General features: G+C 38.9%; 1 protein-coding gene across 1 annotated transcript in view; it reads left to right on the forward strand.

Annotated features, from left to right (window-relative positions):
- OCA2 (OCA2 melanosomal transmembrane protein) overlaps positions 1-23,141 on the forward strand; it is a 222,300-nt gene that overhangs the window by 147,772 nt on the left and 51,387 nt on the right. Inside the window, exons 20-23 of the mRNA XM_004597604.2 lie at positions 5,148-5,207; positions 5,787-5,891; positions 9,528-9,621; positions 14,696-14,789. Coding sequence (XP_004597661.2) covers positions 5,148-5,207; positions 5,787-5,891; positions 9,528-9,621; positions 14,696-14,789 — 353 coding nt within the window. The remainder of the gene's footprint in view (positions 1-5,147; positions 5,208-5,786; positions 5,892-9,527; positions 9,622-14,695; positions 14,790-23,141) is intronic.

The raw sequence follows: 23,141 nt of genomic DNA on the forward strand, positions 1-23,141 counted from the left end.
CAGGAGAAAGTGCAAAAAGTTTTGGTATACAAAGAATACAGAAAATACACTCAGTTCATAAGGGGAAATGATAGCCAAAGGGATCAAAACTGTGAAAATCTAGATGTTGAAATGATCAGAGAAATTAAGGTAGCTTTCGTAAGTATTTGAAAAAGAAAAAATATACAAAAATTGAATGAACAGATGGGAATTTGCAGGAGACCAATACATATGAATGTATATGTATATATGTGTATATACACACCGGTATACAGAAATGTAAATGTTAGGATTAAAAAATACTACAGTGAAATACAAATATTTGTTTGGTAGTTTCATTGAAAGAATGTTTGACAGCGGAAAGACCTAGTGAACTGAAAATAGAGCAATATAAATGATCTAAAAACTTAGAGAGAATAATTTTCTTTACATTATCTGATCTCAGTAAGTTGTGGGGTACTTGAAAAAATTTAAATTTTAGAGAGAGGCGAAAGATTAAAAAGAATTATTTGATGAGTTATCAGTAAAGAACTCCCTGTCTTTCAAAAGACATACATTCAAGCTTCATGAAAGGTAATGAATGCACAGGGTAAAAGAAAAATATGCCTAGAAATATGCTCATGGTATGGAAAACCAAAGGTGAGAAAAAAATCTTGAAGCATAAAGAGAAGATTGACACATAACATTCGTGGGGCCCATGGTTTGAGTGATTCTCATTAGAGTGTGAAGGCCAGTAGATGGAAGAACAGTATCTTTAAGCACTGCAATAGGGAGGAAAAAAACGACCCCTTTCAAGCCATAATTTTACATACAGAAAAATGATCTTTCAGGAATGAAGGCAAAAAAATAAATTCTCAGATGAAGGAAATTGCCAGAATTAATTTCCAGTAGGCTTGTTCTACAGAAATGTCAATGGGATTTCTTCAGGATGAAGGGAAATTGGTTCTTTACAAATCAAGGAACACTAGCAGAAATGTTCAGTGGCATATATAAAGGCGTTTGCCTCTTAAATTCTTTAAAAGGAATAAAACTTCTGACAGTGTAACTTATGACTTAGTTTTGCTCGAACTTCCATGTATATAGATGTAATATGTGTGTGTGTGCATATATTATATATATATATTAGAGCTACTATATATATAGTGTAGTACAATGTATATATATACAATATATATCTATTACAGCTACAATGTAAATGGAAATGGAAGAGATAAAGGGACTTACGTAATTTCAAACCTTGTGTATTTAATTTGTTAAAATCTAATTTTAAGTAGTTAAGTATAGTACCTATGAAACTGTGTCACATAATACAATGTAATTAATGAATAAATTAAAAAATAAACATTATAAACTAAAAAAAGTTAGGTATATATGTTGCAATCTGTGAGTAACTATTAAAATAAAGTAATAAACAAACAAAAAGTCAACCTAGAAATAAGATATTGAAATAATCCAAAGGAAAGTAGGAAAATGGGCACAGAAAGGATCAAAGATAGAAAGAAACAGACTAATAAATGTATCAAGTTGAATACAATATGTCAATAATTCTATTAACCACAGAAGGAAAACATTGAGAAAGCCATTAAGAGGTTAGGCTTTAATATATTCTAGTCTGGAAGAGACATCATTTTACATTTGCTCTTACAGAAAATAAGTGGTAGATGAGACTTAATGTTAACAGAAGAACAGACAGGTTGAAAATAAGTGAAAGGAAAAAAAGTAGAATGTAAGGAATTAATATAAAAGTCGAAAGTAGCACAAAACAGACTTAAAGATAAATGTGGTGCATTTAAAGACAGTTTGTTATGAAGACAACAACTACAGATGTGCTTATAAATGCTCAAGATGCAGTTCACTCAGTTGATTAAAGCAAAATATACCATTCTATAGCCATAGGAGATCAGAAATTAGTATTACACACATACAAATAAACCAGGAAAGCCATAGAGTATATGAATAATATTACCTACCTCTTTCATTTCATTGACACTTACATACCACTGTAAACATCTGAGAAATTAATTCCCTCCTGCACATTATAAATTCACTGAGGTTCATATCATATACATCGTTAACTATCACCATTTTGAATTAAAAATCAATAGCAATCATCAAGCTGGGATGGCAGCAGCATCTGGAAATACAACAAGTTTGTCATGAACTCGTGAGTCAAAGACCAAGTCTTAGGGAAGTAAGAAAATATTTTGAATATTTATGAAAATATTTTTGAATGCAGGTAAAACTATAGTCAGAAAAAGTCACATGACATACTTTAATAATATCTAAAATCAAATGTCTAATGTTTTCTTTAATGATCCATAGTGGGAAAGGGGACAAAGTGAAGGTAAGTACAAAGAAAACATTAGTAATTATGAACAGAACCAGCAAAAATATGCAAAAGGTAATTTGCAAAAGGCTAAAATTCTGATTCTTAAAAAGAAGAGAGAGAATATATGTCAACATCATCCAGCAAACAGGAGCTATCAATATAGAGCCTGTAGACCCTAAAAGACGAAAGGAATGCTAGTAATAAATTTATACAAGCAAGTTCAACAACTATATGAAAAAGAATTTTTTTTGAGATATATAGCTTGCAAAAAGTTGACTCCAGTTGCAATTGAAAATCTGAATAGATTTCTTCAAGTGAAGAAATTGAATTTGTGGGTACAGTGCAATAGCCTAGTGGCTAAATCCTTGCCTTGCATGTACCAAGATCTCATAAGGGTGTCGACTTGTGTCCTGGCTGCTCCACTTCCTTTCCAATTTCCTGCTTGTGGCCTGGGAAAGCAGTTGAGGATGGTCCAAGGTTTTGGGACTCTGCACCCATCTGGGAGACCTGGAGGAAGCTCCTGGCTCCTGGCTTTAGATTGACTCAACTGTGGCCATTGCCTTATTTTTGATTAGTTTTAAAAGCAGAGAAATCTTCCATCACCCTAGAATGTGTGAGGAAGACGTGAAGTATAACCTATCAGGATCATAACTGGTAACTCATAGACAACAGACTCGAATCAGCATTAGACAATAGTAAAACTACAAAGGCATATGGGGGGAATCAGGAGCGATCCTGACGACTTCTTAATAGGAGGTCATACGCATGGAGCGGGGTGGGGGAACCCCAGAGTGGAGCAGATGAACAGGAGGAGGCTTTTATCCCAACCCTGAAGACTCCCAGATCCTCACCAAGGACTATCAGCACAATCACCAAGGATTACATCCCAACTGCCAAGGAGACCACGGGGAAATGGAGTGCCTTCGGAGGCCGAGAACTCTGAGGTCACCCACCCCCATCTGTATCTACCACATGGGATAGAAGAAGTCCAAATCCTGCCTTGCAGGATCCAAGGTCATCGAAATGACAACCAGGAGCCCTGAGCAGTCTGCAGAAACAGAAGAACAGTATACTTCCTTCGGGACTAGGGAGGGGAGCTTTCTCTGGTCCTTGCCTGGTTCCGACTTTAGGTCCCCACCCTATCTTGCAATGACCATCAGGATCGCTCCAGAAACCCCTCAAAACAAACAAACGAACAAACAATCTAGAATAGATAGAGAACAACAAGGAAAGCTTAGAATCAGACAGGAAACAGTCAGCGTGGATGCACTTATACCTCACTGGGTGGGACACAAAGATTAGTTACTCCTCACTAAGGTATTGAAGATTTCTCTGCACATCCCTCCTAAAACTGTTCGCCTAAACTGTTGACATATGTCTTGTTAGAGTTATAGAGTTAGACTACCCGAAAAATAGCCAGGTTCAGCAAAATCATGCTTCAACGCTATAAACTGCTAAATACTAAAATTAAAATAGACACGAGACAGCTGAATAGTAATCTATAGCCATTTTAAGATGTATAGCACCGGGTTGTATATAAACTAATACTTGAAATGTTAATGAAGAAGTCACAGGATGTGATTCAGAACTTGCGTTCTTTTTCTTTTTTTTTTTTTTTTTAACATATTGGTTACTCAATACCATGTCAATTAATTCCATAATGTTATAAATTGTTACCGATGTTATATCGGGGCTTTTAATTGATTGGGATGATATTCTGCCACCTCTACCTTGAGACCAGAGATGGTCTCCCCAAGAAACCGTTGAACTTATCTGGACAATAAGATGCTGGGCTTTATGCTTGGTAAATGCTTGCATTGAAAGAATCTCAACTGAATTTGAACTGTGGTAATGCAACAAGGTGGAGGAGTCCACCATGGGGAGAGGGTTTGGGGAGGGGTGGGGAGAATCCCAGTGCCTATAAATCTGTGCCACATAATGCAATGTAATCAATAAAAAGAAAAAAAAAAGATTTACATAAAACTGTCACACATATTAGCCCTTTAATAAAAAAGTAAATGAAGGGTAAAATTTTAGGTCTAAAATAAAAACAAAAAACACAAACAACAAAAATACACTCATATTTAGTTGTGGCCACATTGTTGCTTTCATTGTAGGTGTTCTGTAAGATCAAATGCCAATGCAATGGGCATGCTCTTATGAGCCTGAGTTGTTCCTATGCAAGGTTCCTTTCCAGAGCCTCACGGGCCTCTGAACCCCTTCCTGTGTTGGGACCAAGGAGATAATCTAAATATGGTGGCTCCTGATGTCCACATTCTGGTTTTTAAATTTTTCTTTTCTTTTTTTTTTTTACGTTTTCTTGAATATAACTTTCTGTATCTGTCTACTGTTATGAAAATAGTGATATGCTAGTTAAACAGACCTTTCTTTCCTTTTTTTGAAGGTTATAAAAACCAGGCATTATCTTTTTGTTTTATTAAGACTCTGAGATTTAACTTTTACAAAGCAATTGGAAATGAAATTTACTTGAAAGATCTTCTATAGGAAGTGGCATTTCATTATATGCAATTGAACAACTCTTATGCATAGATATTGAAATAAAGAGATTTCTTTCCATTTGAATTTAAATTTAATATGGACTTTAAGACAAGTCAATGAGAAATTCTTCCCTGCACTATTGTACTTTTTTCTTCATGAAGCTTCATTGTGTATATGTGATAGCAAGTTATATATAGATCACCTATTTGAGTCAGATCTTTTACAGGAAATGAAAGTTGAGCTTACCTTATGTCAATTCTTTCCATTTTAAAGACATGATTTTAAAAATAAACTTTGCATATATTCTCAGTTTTCAGCTGATTCTCACCCTTTCTTCTAGGCGCTGGCCCATCTCCATTTAATAGAATATGTCGGTGAACAGACTGCTTTGCTAATAAAGGTACACTAAATTCTGTAATAGAATCTGGCCCCCCCCCCCCAAAGACTCTGGAAAGAATAGGTCACATTAATCATGTAGAAAAAGCACAGCGGGGACCTTATCTTATCCTGGGCAGCCTGAAGATGAAGGAATTTGTTTTCCCAGAGAATATGTAATTACAGATGCTTGCTACTTTGTTTTTAGCCTTTAGGCAAAACTTGTGTAAGAGGGATCACAGTCAACATGAAGATTAGTAAGCAAATTTCCCAACTCCAGGCTCCACTAGGTCAGCAGTGATGGTGAGACCAGCATGCATAGCCACCAGACATGGATGAGGAATGAGTTACTCTTCTTCCCTCCCTACCAGGTGAAGTGGCCGAAGCATGGCTGGAAACTGTCCCCCTTAGTTACTCATAGTAACCTAGCCTAGGCTCCTGTGTAGGTGTTGCCTTGGTTTGCACACCTGTCCCTGCCTTGTTGTAAGAAGGACTTTCTCAGCATCCCTTTGATCCCTTGTGAGTCTCAAATGTCTTAAGATTAGACCTAAGTACCTGTGATTTACCAGCCTTGATGCACAGTGCTGCTATCTGCTCCTTCCAGATGGTCCCAGAGGATCAGCGCCTAGCAGCTGCCATCATCCTGATTATATGGGTCTCAGCCTTGGCATCATCCTTGATTGACAATATCCCATTCACTGCTACAATGGTGAGTTGCAGGTGTGAGAACCTCAGCCTACACATGCTTCTTGGAAACTCCCAGGTCTCTGCTACATTGTTGTAGCAGCTGTCTTAGAAACTCAGCATACATTGGGCAGAGCTGAGAATTCCCTGACAATCTTCATTTAAAACTGACCTTTTCAACCTTATTAGCTGAAGAAGAATTTTTTCAGGTTTTAATGTAATCATTGCTGTCATGGATGTTGAATTCAAAGAATGGTTAATTCACGTACATGATTTCATCAGGTTCCTTTAGGTGCCTTCTCAGATACTCATCATTATCTCTGTTTGACCTCTAAGCAAGAATGCCTCATGTTTCATCCATTTTATGTCCTTAGTTTTTTTTTTCTTTTCCAATCTTGTCCCCTCTCACAGGTATAATTGAGATCAGACCCAGTTGATTTGTGTATTTGGGGAGTGAGCCAGTGGATGGATGATCTCTTGATCTGGCTCTAGTTTAACATAAAGATAAATAACAATTTCTAAAAAAGTAAATATATCATAACAATATTTTACATTAGAGTGGTAAGTTTTGCCTATCACATTAAACTGTATGAGAAAGTCATATTTAATTTTTTTTGTAGGTTTTTTTATGGCATGGTTGGAGTGACTAGTTCAGGGGTTGACCTGGTTGGAATGACTAGCTCAGGGCTCACTCAGCTGGTTCTCCAAGCGGAAGACACATCTTCAGCACGTTTTTGAGGTTTATGATATTGCTTCCCATTTGGGACAACATAGAAACGGTCAAGTGGGAACCTTCATAAGCAACCACCACCATGGCCATCCGTCCCCCTGTCCTGTGTCATACTGTCAATTAAATGACACCTTTCCCAGGATGTGCTCCCCATCACCAGGGACATGGGGGTGGTATCATGGAACACTTCCCTTTCTAGGCTCATAGGAAGCCAGGCAGTGGAGGGCACTCTCTCTTTCCACTGACATAAAATGGAAAGGAGAAACATCGGTTGCCTTCGCCCACCCCTCCCTGATTGTGCCTCAGATTTCCTCACTTTTTAAATAAACTACAATGAAGAAAAAAAATGTAACATTTCAAGTTAACAGCAACTTAGTATGATATACCTATTGAGTTTCAGTAAGAATAACATTAGTCTTGCCCCTTTTATATTGTCATTATCACAGATTCCCAACACTGTGTCTGTTAATACGTTGAGTGTTAATATGCTTTTGGTAGCTATCAACCTGTACCATATTCTGGAACTTACAAATACGTGGTCTGGAATATGGAGTAGGTTTTCTCTCATTGTAGTGTTTGATGTGCTCTCAGCACAGGAGAACTTGCTGGATTTTTAACATTGCTAGGTTTAAAGGCACCCTCTTCTGTGCTTCTTGATGAGGGTCTATGCTTCGTTTTCTGAGTATGGTCATGATGCCTGGTTTACATTCAGCTGTAAGATGGAGGCTGGCCTTGTATTCAGAGATTTCGGTGTGCTGTTCTACTCATGCATGGTTGGGCATTGTGAAAGTTTGCACTTTGTTTGCTCCTCCAAAGAACCAGTGCATCAAATTTGAAGTTGCCTCTTTTACAACGACTGAGTTGAGTATGAACCAACAAAAGCTGAGATTGAATCATGCTGTGGGGACTGCTTCAGAGCAACCTCTGCCAGGTAGAATTTTCCCAATACGCTAACTCAGTAACTACTGAGTAATACTGAGAGTGAAAAAGTGAGCTTTCCAAAAACGCTGCTCGTGGTACAGCAAACCCTGAATTTCTTCTCAGATCCTAAATGGCGGTTCTTGAGAACCAGACATAGAAATGGTGAATGGGTGTGGCAGGAAGATGCATGCTGGCGGTTGATGGCAGCCTGTGATTCTGGGTTCTGCTGGTGCTTAGAGGACCTGCTGCAGATGTCCTTCCTCTGGGACCTCGTGTGCATTCATCTTCTCTTGGATTTGCACTTCTGTCACTTCTCTCCTCACTGAACCTCCCGGTGTACATGTGCAAGCACAGGATGCTTCTGTGAGGTCCACATACTTCCCATCGCTCAAATGAAGCTCCTGGCTCAACCCAGAACCTGGAGTGCGGAGAAGGATCCACATGTACTATTTGTTGTCATTTCTATTTGTTGTTTCCATGTATATGAAATCCCATTGCCAGGATAGAGTTGTGGAGTGATTCAGCCTTCTTAAATATATGACAAAGAACCGTTTCATGATTTCGGGTGATGTAACATCTGGTTGAGGGTGATTTTTCTTACCCCAAATTGTCTACCTTAAATTATATTACACATCTCTGTGTATCTATGAATCCTTGTATGCTGAGATTTTTGTGTATTTTTTTCCCAGGTGATTTACTTCTGGAGTCCCCCCTTTCCTTCTCTTGTTGAGATACTGACACAATGTTATTTTCCTAGGGCTGGAGGTCCAGGAGCATCTCCTTAACTTTTCTTAGGGGCTGCCCTGTGGCATCTGAGAGTGACCACATTTTTCAAAACTTGGAGCAGATTCAATGGCTACCATTTCCCCCCCTGTTCTTCATTAGCAACATGAATCACTAACAGGCATGCTGTTAAAAATGTTGCAGGGGTTCTTCCTAAAAATTGTATATATTTGTATGTATTTACTTGAGAGGGAGAGAGGGCTGGAGTAATAGAGGAAACATGAGTTTGAGAGAGAATGAACAAACATTTACATCTACTGGTTTACACCCCAAATTCCTGCAAAGGCCTGGGGACTTGTGTGTGCTGAAAATGGAAGCCTGGGAATTAATTCAGATTTCCTATGTGGATGGCAGGGACCCAGTTACTTGAGCCATGACATACTGCCTCCCAGGGCATGTGTTGGCAGAAAGACAGAGTTGAGAGCACAGCCAGGACTTGAACTAGGGACTCTGGTAGGGGATGCAGGGATTCCAAATAGCATCTTAACCCCTAGCCCAAATGCCTATGGTATGGATTCATGCTTTTTAAGCACAAATTTCTTACAGTCAGTGTGTGCTTTTTGAAGCTCAATGATATGAAATTTGTGTCAGAAACTTGCTGGCACAACTGATGAAAGAATTATACTAACTGTAGAATTGGAATCCTCTTGTTCTATGAATGAATGTTAGCAGGTTCCAGTGACTGGCCAAGAACAGTAGTGAGAAACAGCTTAGGACAAGCTCTTACCAATGTGTGGTTTGGAATCGCAGAACTATGTTTGTGTTCTTGGCATTACATGCAAGGTTGATGTTATTTTGCCTCACTATGTTTCACTTCATCATCTATTGAAAGAATATCACACAATACAGAGGAATGCTTGAAGGTGAAATAAGATGTTTCATGCATAGAATTAGTGCAGGACTTGGAAGATTTCATAGATGCTGGTTGAATTGTCATATTCCTGGGCACTTGGTTAGCCACTGTGTGAATTACTCCATTTAGGACTATAGCAGCAACTGAACAGTTGTGGATAAGGAGGAGTGATTGGTCATGTGGCTGGAATAAAACTCATATATATGGATTCAAATGCAGGTTTTTAATTGTAGATTAAATAGTTTGCTTTGATTTTCTTCCATGTGTCCTGTCCCTCTAACAGTTTGTCTTCTGCAAATGTGCTTTGTATTTTGTGAGTTGGTCACAGCCTGAGCTCCTATTAGATGTCATATCAATGCCCTTTTCCTTTGCAGATTCCCGTGCTTCTGAGTCTAAGCCAAGATCCTGAAGTCAGCTTGCCTACGCCACCGCTCATGTATGCCCTGGCCCTTGGTGCCTGCCTGGGAGGTGAGGGAGAGCTGACTGGAGCAAGCCAGTGTGTATGGACACTGATACTGAGCTGGAAACAACAGTTAGTGTGTACCAAATCTAAAGCAAACTAGAAGGAGTACTGATGAAATGTACCTTTAGCTTTAGTGGGCATAGTTCCAGAGATATCCCTTCTCATAGGAATAAATGTTAGAGGTTTTATTTTATGGGGAAATAGCATTTTAGAGATGTTAAAAAGTGAGACTGAACTCTGATGTCCAAACACAAGGGCTTTGGATGTGGTTGTCCTGGAGGGATCAGAAATAGAGTTCTTTTTACCTCTAGGGAGCCTTATCACCTCTGGGAATACGGGAGGATTGTGAAGGATCTGGCAGAAGCACACTAGTACATTTGAGGCTTTTATCCTTAAAGCCCAGCATGCTTAGATAATCCAGCTTGCTTTCCCGTTTGATTGATCTCTGACTGTAAAATCAATAGCCTTCTGGTTAGTTTCTTTTTTTGTGAAGGAGGATTAATGTCACTCAATGAACTTTCTATAATTTATGGAGATAGCTAATTTATCTGATTCAGTGTCAGAAGCTTCAGTTTCTTATCAAGTGGTTGAAATGTGAAGATGGCTTCTATCCAAACAACCAGCTCCCCAGCAAAAGCAGTCATTCCATTCATAGCTACATTTGACATGAAGCCCCTACGTGAGACTTTGTTCATTCAAACTTAATGAATACCTGTTGCAGTCTCATTGTCCTTGCTGTATAGGTATGAAGACAGTCACCCAAACTGAGGTTACAATACAAAGAGGCACATCTTCACTGCCCAGGGAATACCAAAAGAGACTGGAAGGAAAAAATCCATAGAAAAATTCCTCAAAAAAGGCAAAAAATTTGAGTAGGATCTCAGAGGATAAAAGACACCTGTGTTAATTCTGATTCCTCCAAAGAAAATGGGTTAAGTTTTGGAATTTCTTAAGAGGAGACATTGACATGGACTATTTATGGGCTAATAGCCTGTAATAGGGTTAGTTACTTACTGGCTGAGCCATTTCTGAAAGTTGGAATGTAGATGTAGTGAATAAATTAGGTTTTAAGTAGTGGGCCCTTGGTACTCAGTTGTTCTAGTGATGGCGAGGCTCTTGTTCCTGCAATGCAGATACTCATGTTAATTCCAGTGTTAACTCTATAAAGACTCCATCAGGCACTCCTACCTTGCATTGAGGTGAACTACAGATACAACATCCAGTAGCTCAGTGGACTTGGTGGCTTTCACAGTGTTACGCAGTCATTGCCACTATCCATCTCCAGGACTCTCCATCCCCAACTGAACTATAGCCATGAAGCAGTAACTCCTAAGCCCTCTACTGTCTGATATTTTGAAGAAGATATTAAGTAGTTGTTTTCATTCAGTTTTAGAAAAGGCATTTGGTATACAAATTGTTGAGGGGGAGTCCCTGGATGGTTTGAAACAAACAAAAAAAGGCACTGGTCTAACACCAATACACGTTGGTTGTTCTTTTTGTCAGAATAATTCAAATGAGTCTTAAGAAAAATCTACCTTAGCCTGAGTTTCTTCGAGAACAGAGACAGAGGCAAGTTTACATCCTGAGGCTTTACACTGTATTACATTAGAGATGGTCCCCAAACTTAGGTTTGTTTGACTTTGTATGTTTTGACTTTACAGTGTCTGAGAGTGACATTCATTAGAAGGACCTCAGAGTTTGAAAGTTGGCCTTTTCCTGGGTGAGGACTATGTGGCATAACCTCTCCTGATTCTGGCTGGTGGTTGCAGTTGTAGCTTCCTGTTAGTCTCAAGATTATGGGGTAAACCCCTGCATTCCAAAGTGTACTCTGTTGCTAAGATAGGATGTTTACCAGGCCAGGTGTACTCAATGCAGTTTTGGAATTTAGGGACAAGCATATGAATTCATGCTCATAGTCAGTGATTGACACAGAGCTGGACAGGCCAAATCCATTAGGAGTGAAGGCTTGAGGGGTGATTTCTGGGAGAAGTGAGGGGTTAGTCTTCAAGTTCCCTGATTCTGAGAATAAATCTCAGGAGAGAATGTTGTCCTGCTCCTTCCTTTGCATATTGTCAGGTGACAGAGATTCCCTGAGTTGCTTCTCTCTTGAGTGTGGGGACAGTTTCGCATGGGTTTCTGGGTGGCAGAAGATGCAGAGAGAGGTAACTGGTCCAGATGGCACCATGGAGCCATGCAGACTTGCTGCTCTGCTGACTGCTTGCTACACAGGAGGAAATCTCTTCCAATCCTGATACCATCTGATTTCCTTTCTTTACTATGCCAAATATCTTAATAAATAGAACAGAAATTATTTTCTCAAAGTGCAAAGCTTAGAAGATTTCACTCCCACAGATGGTTTCTGAACCCAAATTTAGCATTTCTCTGCTGCATGAAGTCCTCTGTTTCCAACACGTGTATGCAGGGTTAGGATTGGGGTTGGGAATGACCAGCACTTTCTCCACTCTCTTCTCTATTGTTTCCCTCTGCTGTGCTCACTTTGGTGGCCAACCTGCTTTTTCTTGTCTCATCTTGTTGACCAATAAAACATGAAGGAACTCTGTGAGTCTTTTGACTTAACTTTTACCTTCTGATTAAAAAGAATCTATTGGTGCTGGTTCTCCTTCCTGTCTTCCTGCCTTAGATTTGGCCGTGAAGCTATGGAAACCTGCTTCTGACATCATGAATATCATTAAGAGCCTTGCTAGCCCTTGACCTCCATACTTCTTTTTTCATGAGAGTGGTTCATCTCCCTGTTTCTTTAAATGGAACTTAGGCTTTCTGTTACATGTAACTGCATGCATCCTTAAAAGAAGCAGGGCTCCATGAGACTCTGTAAGATAACTTTCTGCCTCTCAGGTTAGGAAGACTTCAGGAGGCCAAATGACTGCATGCAAAAGCATAATGGAGGAGGCAGAGGGAGGTCAGGTTAGAAAGAGCATATGGTGGAGGACTTTTGGGGGATAACAGTCCCTAAAATGTCATCTACATTACATTCAAAAGATATAGTGTGGAGTCACATGTGGGAAGTCTGGGTGATTGCCTACATGATAGAAGCCCACCTGTCTCTTGTTCATCTCCTTGCCATATCTATCTCTCCGAGGAGAGATCAGAGCCACTGGGTTCCTCAGTTTCCCCTCTTTCACTCACCCTGTCCTGAAGTGTCCTGCAGCCAGAATACTCAGCTGCCACACCACCCTTAGATTGTTGAAAACTTTCCCATTTTTTGTCCTGAATGCAGATGTACTGAGGAACAAAATGCCCATTAGAGACGATTCATCTTGGCAACCCCAAAAAAGCAAAGGAGAACACCTGTGTTTTCTGACTTTTTACTTCTTTTTCCTTTTAATTTTCAGTTTATTCTTATTAATATAAAGAGAACAGATTGTATGCATGGCATAGGTACAGTGCCAAGAAGGCAGTGTCACTTCCTTCACTTCCTTTCCCCGACTCAATACTGTACCCCTCCCTCTCTGTAACAGTATTTACACAGCTATGATTTTAATCTACTGTATATTTACAGGCTTAATTTGCCACTAATCATACTATTTAGCAAATACAGAGGTCACAAGATCCCATATTCATTGCAGTATAAACATGGACTAAAAATGACAATCCTTTCCCAAAGTGATCATTTCATCCCTACACCTGTGTGTGTATGTGTGTGTTCTATTAGCTACCACTTATCACAGGAAACATGTTATATTTGTCTTTTGAGACTAGGCATAATAGTTTCGTGTTGCACCTATTTTGTTACAAAAGACAGGATTTCGTGTGCTTCATTGCAGATCAGGAATTCACACCCACTAGAGGCATGGTGCCATATTTCTCATCCAGGCAGTGCTTGCCTGAAACATCATCATTGTGACTGGAAAAGGAGTATTTTTTTCCAATAAGAAAAATAAGTGTTGCCTTTTACTTTTAGAGTTCATACATGCTGCTGCCTGTGAATTTGGGTCATATGTTGAGTTCCGTCTAGTGCAAAAGCAGAGCTCTCCTTATGAAACCCTGTGACTGCGAATGAGGCTGGGCAGTGCTCTTGGAGAACACTGGCTTCTCTGTAGGAAGACACTTGTCAAACCATGGGAGGTGATCCATCGGGAGTATACTTGGCATGGGTATGCAGTCTCATTTAAAAGTTCTCCTGGCCCAGGACAGGAGCAGGCCGGAAAGTATGGTGATGGAATGGACATATCTGAGGTATGGTGCTGAGAGGAGGCTGCGTAGGTTGGCACTGTCGTGGTTTATTCCAGAGTCAGAACTCCTGGCTCAAGTTCAACACTTGCCACTTTTCAGTCCTGATCCTGCAATATGCTACCCAGCCCTTCCACATCCTTCATTCTTCATGGAAATGCTGCTCTGCCGCCTGCTTGAGTTTGTGTTGTCTGGTTCCATAAAAGTGGTCTTCTGCCTATTATAGGTGCTCCAGAGTTTTGTCTTCAAAATCACCAATCTGTGGAAGGAAAAGAGAGTTTCTTCCTCGATGGTTTATGGACAGATGTCAGAAACTGAGCTAAATGAATGTTGCATCATGCACTAATCACAGGTCACTGACCTCTGTGGTCCAGAGGGAAAGAAGCAGCTCAATGATCGAGCAAATTCTCTCACTCTCTTTCTCTCTCTCCCTCTCTCTCTCTCTCTCTCTTTCTTTTGGGTCACATATAATGTTCTGATTAGCTTACTTCAACCTTAACCTTCACCTGGACCACAAAGACTGCCTTAGGTTCATTCATATATGATCTGCTTTCTTTCTGTTTTTCATTTTCCATTGAAAGATATCTATCACCTGTTCCAACAATGACTTGCTTATTCTCCTTAGCATTTCCCTTGTCTATCCATAGACATGTCTGTAGATTAATCCAGTATTCACAAACAGTGGAGTTCAAGTTCTGATTGCTAGTGTGTGTGTGTGTGTGTGTGTGTGTGTGACCTGATATTTGCAAAGCAGTCACTGTGGTAATGCCTATGAAGTCATCAGTTCAACGCCTGTGAGATGATTTATATATTACAATACAAGGTAGAATAGAAACTACTATTAGAATAAACTAGGGCTTTATTCTGCTTCTTAAATTGTGATTTCAGGTAATGGGACACTGATTGGAGCTTCAGCAAATGTTGTTTGCGCAGGGATAGCAGAACAGCATGGATATGGATTCTCTTTCATGGAATTTTTCAGGTACTTTTAAAGCTCATTTTAAATTTCTATGTAGATATGTAAGTTCTAAGATTACTTAATTAAAAAAAAACACCCCCACATTAGTGCATGCTGTTCAACATGAAGATACGCATCTTTGTTTTTAGCAATTAGGCATAATTTGGTATGGATGCAGTTAGCTGGGGAACAAGCATGATGATGATCTCTAACTAGGTAGAAGTTCTTCACAGAGTCTGATTCAGGCAATCTGGATGATTCAGGATGAATGAAGGAATCAGGAACTAGTGGTGAGCTTGACTGATAGTTCTCACTGCTGCCTTCTTGAAAATTCCAGTGTGGCCTTGTGCCTTGATTGTCCTTAAAGATGATGCCTAAAGAGAGTCTGACATCACCCTACTGGGTTGCATGGCAGGAAAGCCCTACCTGCAAGGATACAGGGAAGCTGCAGCCTGAGATAGGATGGCCATACTGAGAGTAACTTGAAAGATGTCCCATGTGTGTCACCTCTCAGGAGGATGGCACAGACCTGAGGCCCAGGTGGGAGTGGGTTTGGGGTGTGGGAGAATGTGTTCCTAGGGAGCTGTGGTCTCTCTGGGGTTCTGATTGCCTGCATGCCTGTGTTTATGTGACATAATTGCACATTGTGAGCAGGTGAATAGGTAGCATGTAAATGGGTAGACCCCTGAAAAAGATGATTGAAATGAACTGCATTTATTTGACGTTGAGCAAAATTTTTCTGTAAGTTCATCAACTTACAACCGAGTGTATGTACGGCCTTGGTTCTCAGAACCAGCCTCAGGCAAAGATTCTAACTTCGGCTTTAGATGATTGTCAGAAGAAGCTAAAGCTTATGGGGATGGTAATCCTTTACTCAGGTCTTTTTTGCTCTACAATGAGATTCTTGTTTGGGACTGGCCTTGGAGAGAACCCTGGTTGGCCCTTAGTCTTGGGTGAGGCCCAAGAATAGCATCTTAGTTTGTTGCAAGTTGCTATAGTAAAACGGTTGAGACTGGGTAATTTGTTAACAATAGCCTTCATTTGGCTTACCATGATGGGACCTGGGAAGTTCAGTAGTGTGGGGATGGCATCTGTTCAGCATTGGGTTAGGGTCTTTTGCTGCATCTTAGACAATGGGGAACAACACATGGTGAGATAGCATGATATCAGAGAAAGCTTACTTTAAAACAAAGCCACTGTCTTGATAGAGTGTTAACCCACAAATGACTTACTCATTTGTAAGAGCAGAGCCCTAAAGACCACAATCATCTTTCAAACCATTAACATTTGGATTGTAGGTTAAGTTTCCCACAGATGAAATTTCAGGGCACATTTCAACCACAGAAAGTGGTTTCTACATATTAGATAATATGTAGATTTTGGTAGAGTCACTGTATTTGTCACTTGTATAGTTCCTAGGAAACTAGTAGTGCTTGACAGTGTTGCTGACACATTAAATTGAATGACATTCCTAAGTGATTTGGATCTGGGAAGGAGACACACTGAGCTAGTGAGTGAAGTGACAGAGGACAATGAATGTTGCCTCTCCCCACGGGATGCTGGGAATACTGCTGACCTTGCTGTCAGGGAAAAGACTTCAAACTTCATTTTAGACCAACTGCTTTCTGCTCTCTCTGCTGAGAATGAAAGGGATTGAGAACAGTATTCTCTAATTGAAAACAGCATTTATTACAGCAAATGTGACGGTGGCCTGAGCAGGATGGCCCATGCTCACTGCGATCTTTTTGTCTTCACTTTGTAGCAGGAGGCCCCAGACCCAGCACACAGCCAAGAATGGAGTTCAGAGTTGAGAGTTCTAGCTGGGGCAGCATTAGGACACAAAGACTTAAGGCCAGAAAACCAGTACTTCCACCTTTGGGCTGAAGTCCTAATGTTTTTAGAGCATGGGGGGCTGTCATTCAATTTGCTTCTGTTTGGCCAAGAATGTGACACTTTGGCTTCTCTACTTCCAGAAAGTGTGAAAATCTTTTGGGCCATTTTGTGGCACTGGTTGATCTCAGAGTTAGGCAAGGGAGCCTGGCACATATGGGATTCCAGCACATGCAAGGTGAAGATTAGCTAATTGAGCCATTATGCTGGGTCTTCTCCTATCTTTCTCTAAGTGTTTTTTTTTTTTTTTTATTCTGTGTTTTCTGTTTAAGTTCATATTCCATTAGACTTAATTTTTGCATATGATATGAAGTTCAGATTTCAGATTCCTCCAGCACCATTTAGTGGGGAGGCAGTGCTTCCTCTGTTGCATCATACCTGAATATGTTTTTGGATCTATTTCTGGCTTCTGTGTTTTGGTCTATTGTTTTATGTTGCTTTGGGTGTATTCTGATTTATTTATAATTGTTATTGGTTTAAATTGCTTTACCTCCTCAGGATCACACTATCTTGAATATTACAGAAGTAGTAAAAACACTGCTTACTGATTTAAAATTTGATCAGAAAATATTACAAAATGTGGACTAAGAATTTCAAATTACTCAGATAAAATTGTAAGTGTTGAGGTCCACAAATGTTAGGAAGTGTGTTATCATTATTAAATTTTATCTACAGTAGTTTCAACCTGGTCATTTCTTATGTGTGAATTTGGTTTTGGTTTATCAGTTTGAAATTTAATTGGAATTTTGTATTTCCAAAAATAAAATTTTAATTTATTTATTACTCTTAGTTTTCCAATTTTAGTAGGTTTAATTAAGTTATGCTTGTGCTTTATGCTTATTGTTTCCTTCCTAATGTTTTGTATTATTGTTACTGCTCTCATTTTTTTGTGAATTACAAAATTCTATGAATTTTTATCTATGTGCTCATTTTATTTTTCACAGATGTTTAAGGATTTAATATTCTCTTTGCTCATAGATTCAGATGTAATTCATGGAGTTTGATATGTAGTGTTTTAATTACCATTATCTTGAACTTTTATGTTTTCAAGATTATTTTTGCCTTTTGTTCAAGAGTTCAGTGTTTAATAATTTTCTTTTCAATCTCTAGGTTAAAGAGTCCTTTCATGTCCTTTTATTATTTCTTTGTTTTGAAATGTAGAGTTACAGAAAGGACTTTCATTCCTCCAGTGTCCACAACAGCCAGGTCTGGGCCAATCCTAAACTGGGAACCAGGAGTATCACCTAGATTTCTCTCATTTTTACAGAGATCCAAGCCTTTGGTCCACCCCTTGCTGCTTTTTCCAGGCTGTTGGCAGGGAGCTGAAACCTGAACCAGCACCCATGTGACGTGCTAGGTTGCATATAAAGTGTTTTAACTCATCTTTGGGCCCCCATTTTTTCTTTTTAATCTTTGCTATATAGTTTAGATCTCAAGATGACCTCTGTCTATCACCTGTATGAGAGTACTGATGCAACTGAAATTTATTTTGGTGTCAAAAATTTTGAAATCCTTGCTGTTTTTCCATAGTATGTATTTCCATGAAACTTCTGAAGATTCTGTTTGTAAACATTGATATTTATTGTACTTTTCCCTTCCTTCCTTACCCACTTGTTAATTGAATTATTTCAGATTAAAATATAACACATTTATACAATGGGGCTGGTATGATTGCTCAACTAGTTAACCTTCCACCTTCAAGTGCTGACATTGCATATGGGTGCTGGCTTGTGTCTCGGCTGTTCTACTTCTGATCCAGAAACCTACTTGTGGCCTGGGAAAGCAGTGGAGGATGTCCTAAAGCCCTAGAATCCTGCACCTGCATGGTTGACCTGAAAGAATCTCTGCTTGCTGTCTTTGGATTGTCTCAGCTCCAGCCATTGCAGCCATTTGGGGAGTGAACTAGTGGATGAAAGCTATTGCTCTGTCTCTCCTCTTTCTGTAAACCTTTCCAATAAGAAGAAATACTTTTTAAAAATAATACATTGTTTTTCCACCATCGTTCAGCACTTGTGAGACTTCTGTTAAGTTCTCTGACTGTTGCTACTTTTGCTGATGTGGCCCTATTCTTTTGAAGGGCGAATTAACCTAAAAGTAAAGCTCAAGAACAACCCCTTAGTTCCAGTATTTATTGAGGCTTTGCAGACTCAGGGATGTGCTTCTATAGCCATATCATTGACAGAAAGCTTTGCTTCATAGCTCATAAACCCTTGGTTGAAGCACACTAGCTTTGAATTTCATAAAAATACCACTTTATCATTGGCCAAGTTGTAGTAGTTTTTGGAACATCTGGTGGTAATTTAACTCTTTCCCTAAATTATTGGGTGATTTTTCATGGGGAATTTAAAAATGTATCCCTGAAATACAATCATTTTATTAATATAGCCCAGGTATCCCATGGGTTCTTTTAATGCCTTCTTTTTAACACCTTCTTGCAGTCTTTAGGATTTCAGATTTACATATCTGTTGTGTTTTCTTGTTTCATGGGGAGTTTTGTTTTGGGTCTTGTGGGTTTGTTATTAAATTTATTTTTATTAATATAAAGAGAACAGATTTTATTTACTTCATCGGTACACCCTCTCTCCTCTGCTCACTCCTCCAAACCCTGTCTTTCTTTCCCTTCCCTTCATTATTTTTTGCAAATACAGAATTTTAGTCTGCTCTGTAATCACTAGTTTATTTTACCATTAGCACTAACATTCAAGGAGTAAAAAGTAGGAAGACCCCAGCTCCACAGTAGTACCAATGTCTGCTAAAAATAACAAATGTGTCACAAAATGCTTTATTCCTAAGCGTTTTTTTGTATTTTATACTAACTATATTAACATATATCAGAGAAAACACGATATTTGTCATTTTAGGGAAAATATTTATCTAAGCTTAATGGTTTCCAGTTGAGACCATTTTGTCGCAAAAGATGGGGTTTCATTCATTTTTATGGCTTGAGTAGTAAGTATTTCATAGTGCGTATGTATGCTGCATTTTCTTGTTTAAAAATAAAAAGGTTTATATTTTTATTAGAAAGGCAGATTTCCAAGGAGAGAATAGCCACTGTTCTGGTCCAAAGTCAGAAGCCTGAGCTTTTTCTGGGTTTATCACTTGGATGCAGAGATCCAAACCTGGGCCATCTTCCATTGAGTTCCCAGGCACACTGGCAGGGAGATGGATTGGATGTGGAGCAGCTGGGACTCAAACAATCACCCATATGGGACACTGGCATGGCAGGCAGAAGCTTAACCTAACACACTACTGCTCTGGCTATATATGAGTTATTAACTACTTATATTTATCTTATATTTACTACTTATATTTATGTTATATTTATCTTCTTATTTTTAAGTGCTTTATTATATTTCACATGGTTCTATATTTTGAACATGTTTAATAATCTGATCTTTGTTTCTAGAAATGTTTGGTATTTTTGACTTCTTATTTTGTTTTGCTGTTCCTTTCTTTTTATTATTTTATGCCTTTAATGTATCTTACTGCATTTCACTTAATTCTATTCTTTGTAAAGCATCTATAGTTTAATTTTATTTATTATACATTTTTCCCTTTGGCTTATTCCATTTCTTTACATTACTGTCTATTTCTGATCTTAGCATTTAAGTCTTTTTTTAAAAAAAATTCATGTACCCTCATGCTGATGGAGGATATGCAATTCAATATAGAGAGCTATCTGGTACTTCTATTTTTTTCTAATTCACATTTGGCTTTATGTTTTCAGTGTCAGCATTTAAATTTTCATGCTCTGTTTAATTTTTAGCAGAGCCTGATCCTGGTAAATAAAGATATCATCCATGTACTTTGTGGACTGGGCTGCTGTTGAAGGGGTCGCTTTCAGCATTCCTACTTCTAGCTCATCCTCTTTGTTCAGTGCAGTTGATCATAGCTTCTGCAATGGATTTTGTTAGTTTGTTTCCTGATATTTTTGGTCCATGTAGGCGATATCATTCCATTTTATGATTCTTGATTGGAGTTGTCTTAATGCTGGATTCCATTTCCAGGCAGACATACAGTCTCCAGGACCACCCTCCACAGGGAATAATTTCAGTCATGCTTAAATAGCATACATAAGTCAATTAAAGCTATTTCATCAACTGATAAAAGTAGATTTTTACTATCTCTTTAAATGTTAAATTTTCTTCCTGGAATTTAGCTTCTATAAAATGTTGTTACCTTGTTTTGTTTCCTTTTGGGAATTATTGAAAATAACAATTTTTGAGGCTTTAAAACCATTAACAAGTTGCTAAATTACACGATAGAGCAAAAATATATCCAGAGAATAAGCCATTAAGAAAATACTCTCCTAGAAGCAAAATTTGAAAAAGTCCTGGCTCTGTTTAGTGTGACAAAAAAGAATGGTCACCATTAACTATGTAACACTGAATCTGATTGAAACTCTTGGTAGATTTATAAATCCCGCCTTCTATTGTTCTCTTCAGGGACATCAAGCTAGACATTTGTATTTTCTCAAAGGTCAAAGCAGATGCTAATGTAATGCTGAATGTTTTTTAAAGGTTAATCTCTGTATTGATCACAAAGCTATAAACTCACTGAACCAGAGTCAAATACTTTCTTTCCTCGTGAGTGTTAAATTACAGACATGAGATCATTATTTTTTGAATGTAAATTTCATTCATGCATTAAGTTAGCTTAAAAAAAAAGAAGGAAAAAGTTTCCTGTATCTCCTTGGAACAAAGTTAGGCCTTATGTTTCTCAGGAGACAGATAGATCCTTTCTGCAGGAGTAGTTGAAGTCCCATGCCCTGCTATAAACACGAGGAAATTACCTGTTGGTTTGCACTGAGGTGGGAAATGTATTCTCAGTGTGGGATGAAGCTACTTGGGCACATTGAGTGGTTATGATTTGTGGGCCTGAGAATGATTATACTTCATGGAAAAGCAACTTGAATTGTTAGAACATTGCAGGCTAAGGAAATCTTTTCTTTTTCTTTGTTTCTTTTTGAAGATTTATTTACTTTATTTTGAAAGGGAGGTTTACAGAGAAAAGGAGAGACAGTGATTACACTGGTTCACGCCCAAAATGGATGTCATGGCCAGAGCTGAGCCAATCTGAATCCAGGAACCATGAGCTTCTTCTGGGTCTCCCATTTGGGTATTGGATCCCCAGGACTTGGCCATCCTCCAGTGCTTTCCCAGGCCACAAGCAGGGAGCTGGATTGAAGTGGAGGAACCAGGATACAAACTGGCCCCCATATGTGTTGCTGGCACTTACAGGTGGAGGATTAGCTTGTTGAGCCACAGTGCTGGTCCCAAAGCAGTTCTTGGCAGTTTGAGAGCCTTGCATACTCAGTTGGAAGATGCCCCAGGATGTGGTGCATATAAGCTGTTAGTAACCATTCATTGATTTTGTTCTGTATTTTTTTTTTTGAAAACATGGCTGTATTTCGATTTGAGAGTAAACATCCATCACCCATCTGTACTTCTGTCCATGTCGACTACAAAGGCAGGGTTCCCCCAACCTCTCTCATATGTGAAATAATTGGTGAGAAAGGGGAGAACATCTTATATCACTCAGAATACCAGTTTATAGGCCTTTCCTATTTCACGCCACAGGCTATGTTAGGGATAAAAATTAGGAGAAAGAGCAGGATGAACACAGGACAAAGTGTGGAAGGATCCTAAGTGGGGGAGCTTCTGTCCCTTTGGATTTGGGGTACACTCCTCTCCTGCTGGGTAAATGTATTTATCAACCTGTAGCTCTCAGAGTCCCAGCACTTAGGGGATTTCATGGAGGACTCATTATCTATGCACACTTGATTAAGTTATTGTTCATTCATCATTGACAGTTTTCTCCAGGGTGGTGATAGGATAGCTAGTTCCAACTCTGTCAGTTGGCTCTTGTCCTAAAGCTTACTGGGGGTTCCCAAGAGCTCCCTCATTAGAACATGACTCCTCTTTTCCATTTTACTCAGGAAACTCCAAGTAGCTTCATGTCAGTAATAAGCAGCAAAGATCAAGTAGTATTCTTACTCTGAGGCCATTGGGAAAAGGGCATTTAATGTGACTGCTGTGTTTGTTGACGGGCTACCTGAGTGTTCACGGGTGACATTATAATTTGTGTAGAGATTGTCCATTGAAGGAAGCATGAAATTTGCTGAAGAAGCCATTTACTGTAGTGTTCATGGTAAAAATAATATTAAATTCTAACATGATAACAGCCTTGTCTCATGGGCAATTTCCTCATGCTTTACATTAATCAAATTTCCTACAACTGGAAAAAAGCCCAGTGGGATCACTTGATGGCTAAATTGTTATCTTTATTCAACTTGTTTTTCAGATATTCTTAATTGAGTGACAAAAATGCTTAATTCCAAGCATTAGAGTACCCAGGAAAAATGAGTTAATTATAAGAATTCAAAATGACATAAAAAGGCTTAATGAGATAAAATTATTAAAAAGCCAAGCTCTGGTGAAGTGAAATAAGGTGAATTAGGGGCCAAGTCAGTCCTAAGGCACCTTT

The sequence above is a fragment of the Ochotona princeps genome, chromosome 6, assembly GCF_030435755.1.
Source record: "Ochotona princeps isolate mOchPri1 chromosome 6, mOchPri1.hap1, whole genome shotgun sequence".
Classification (NCBI taxonomy): domain Eukaryota; kingdom Metazoa; phylum Chordata; class Mammalia; order Lagomorpha; family Ochotonidae; genus Ochotona; species Ochotona princeps.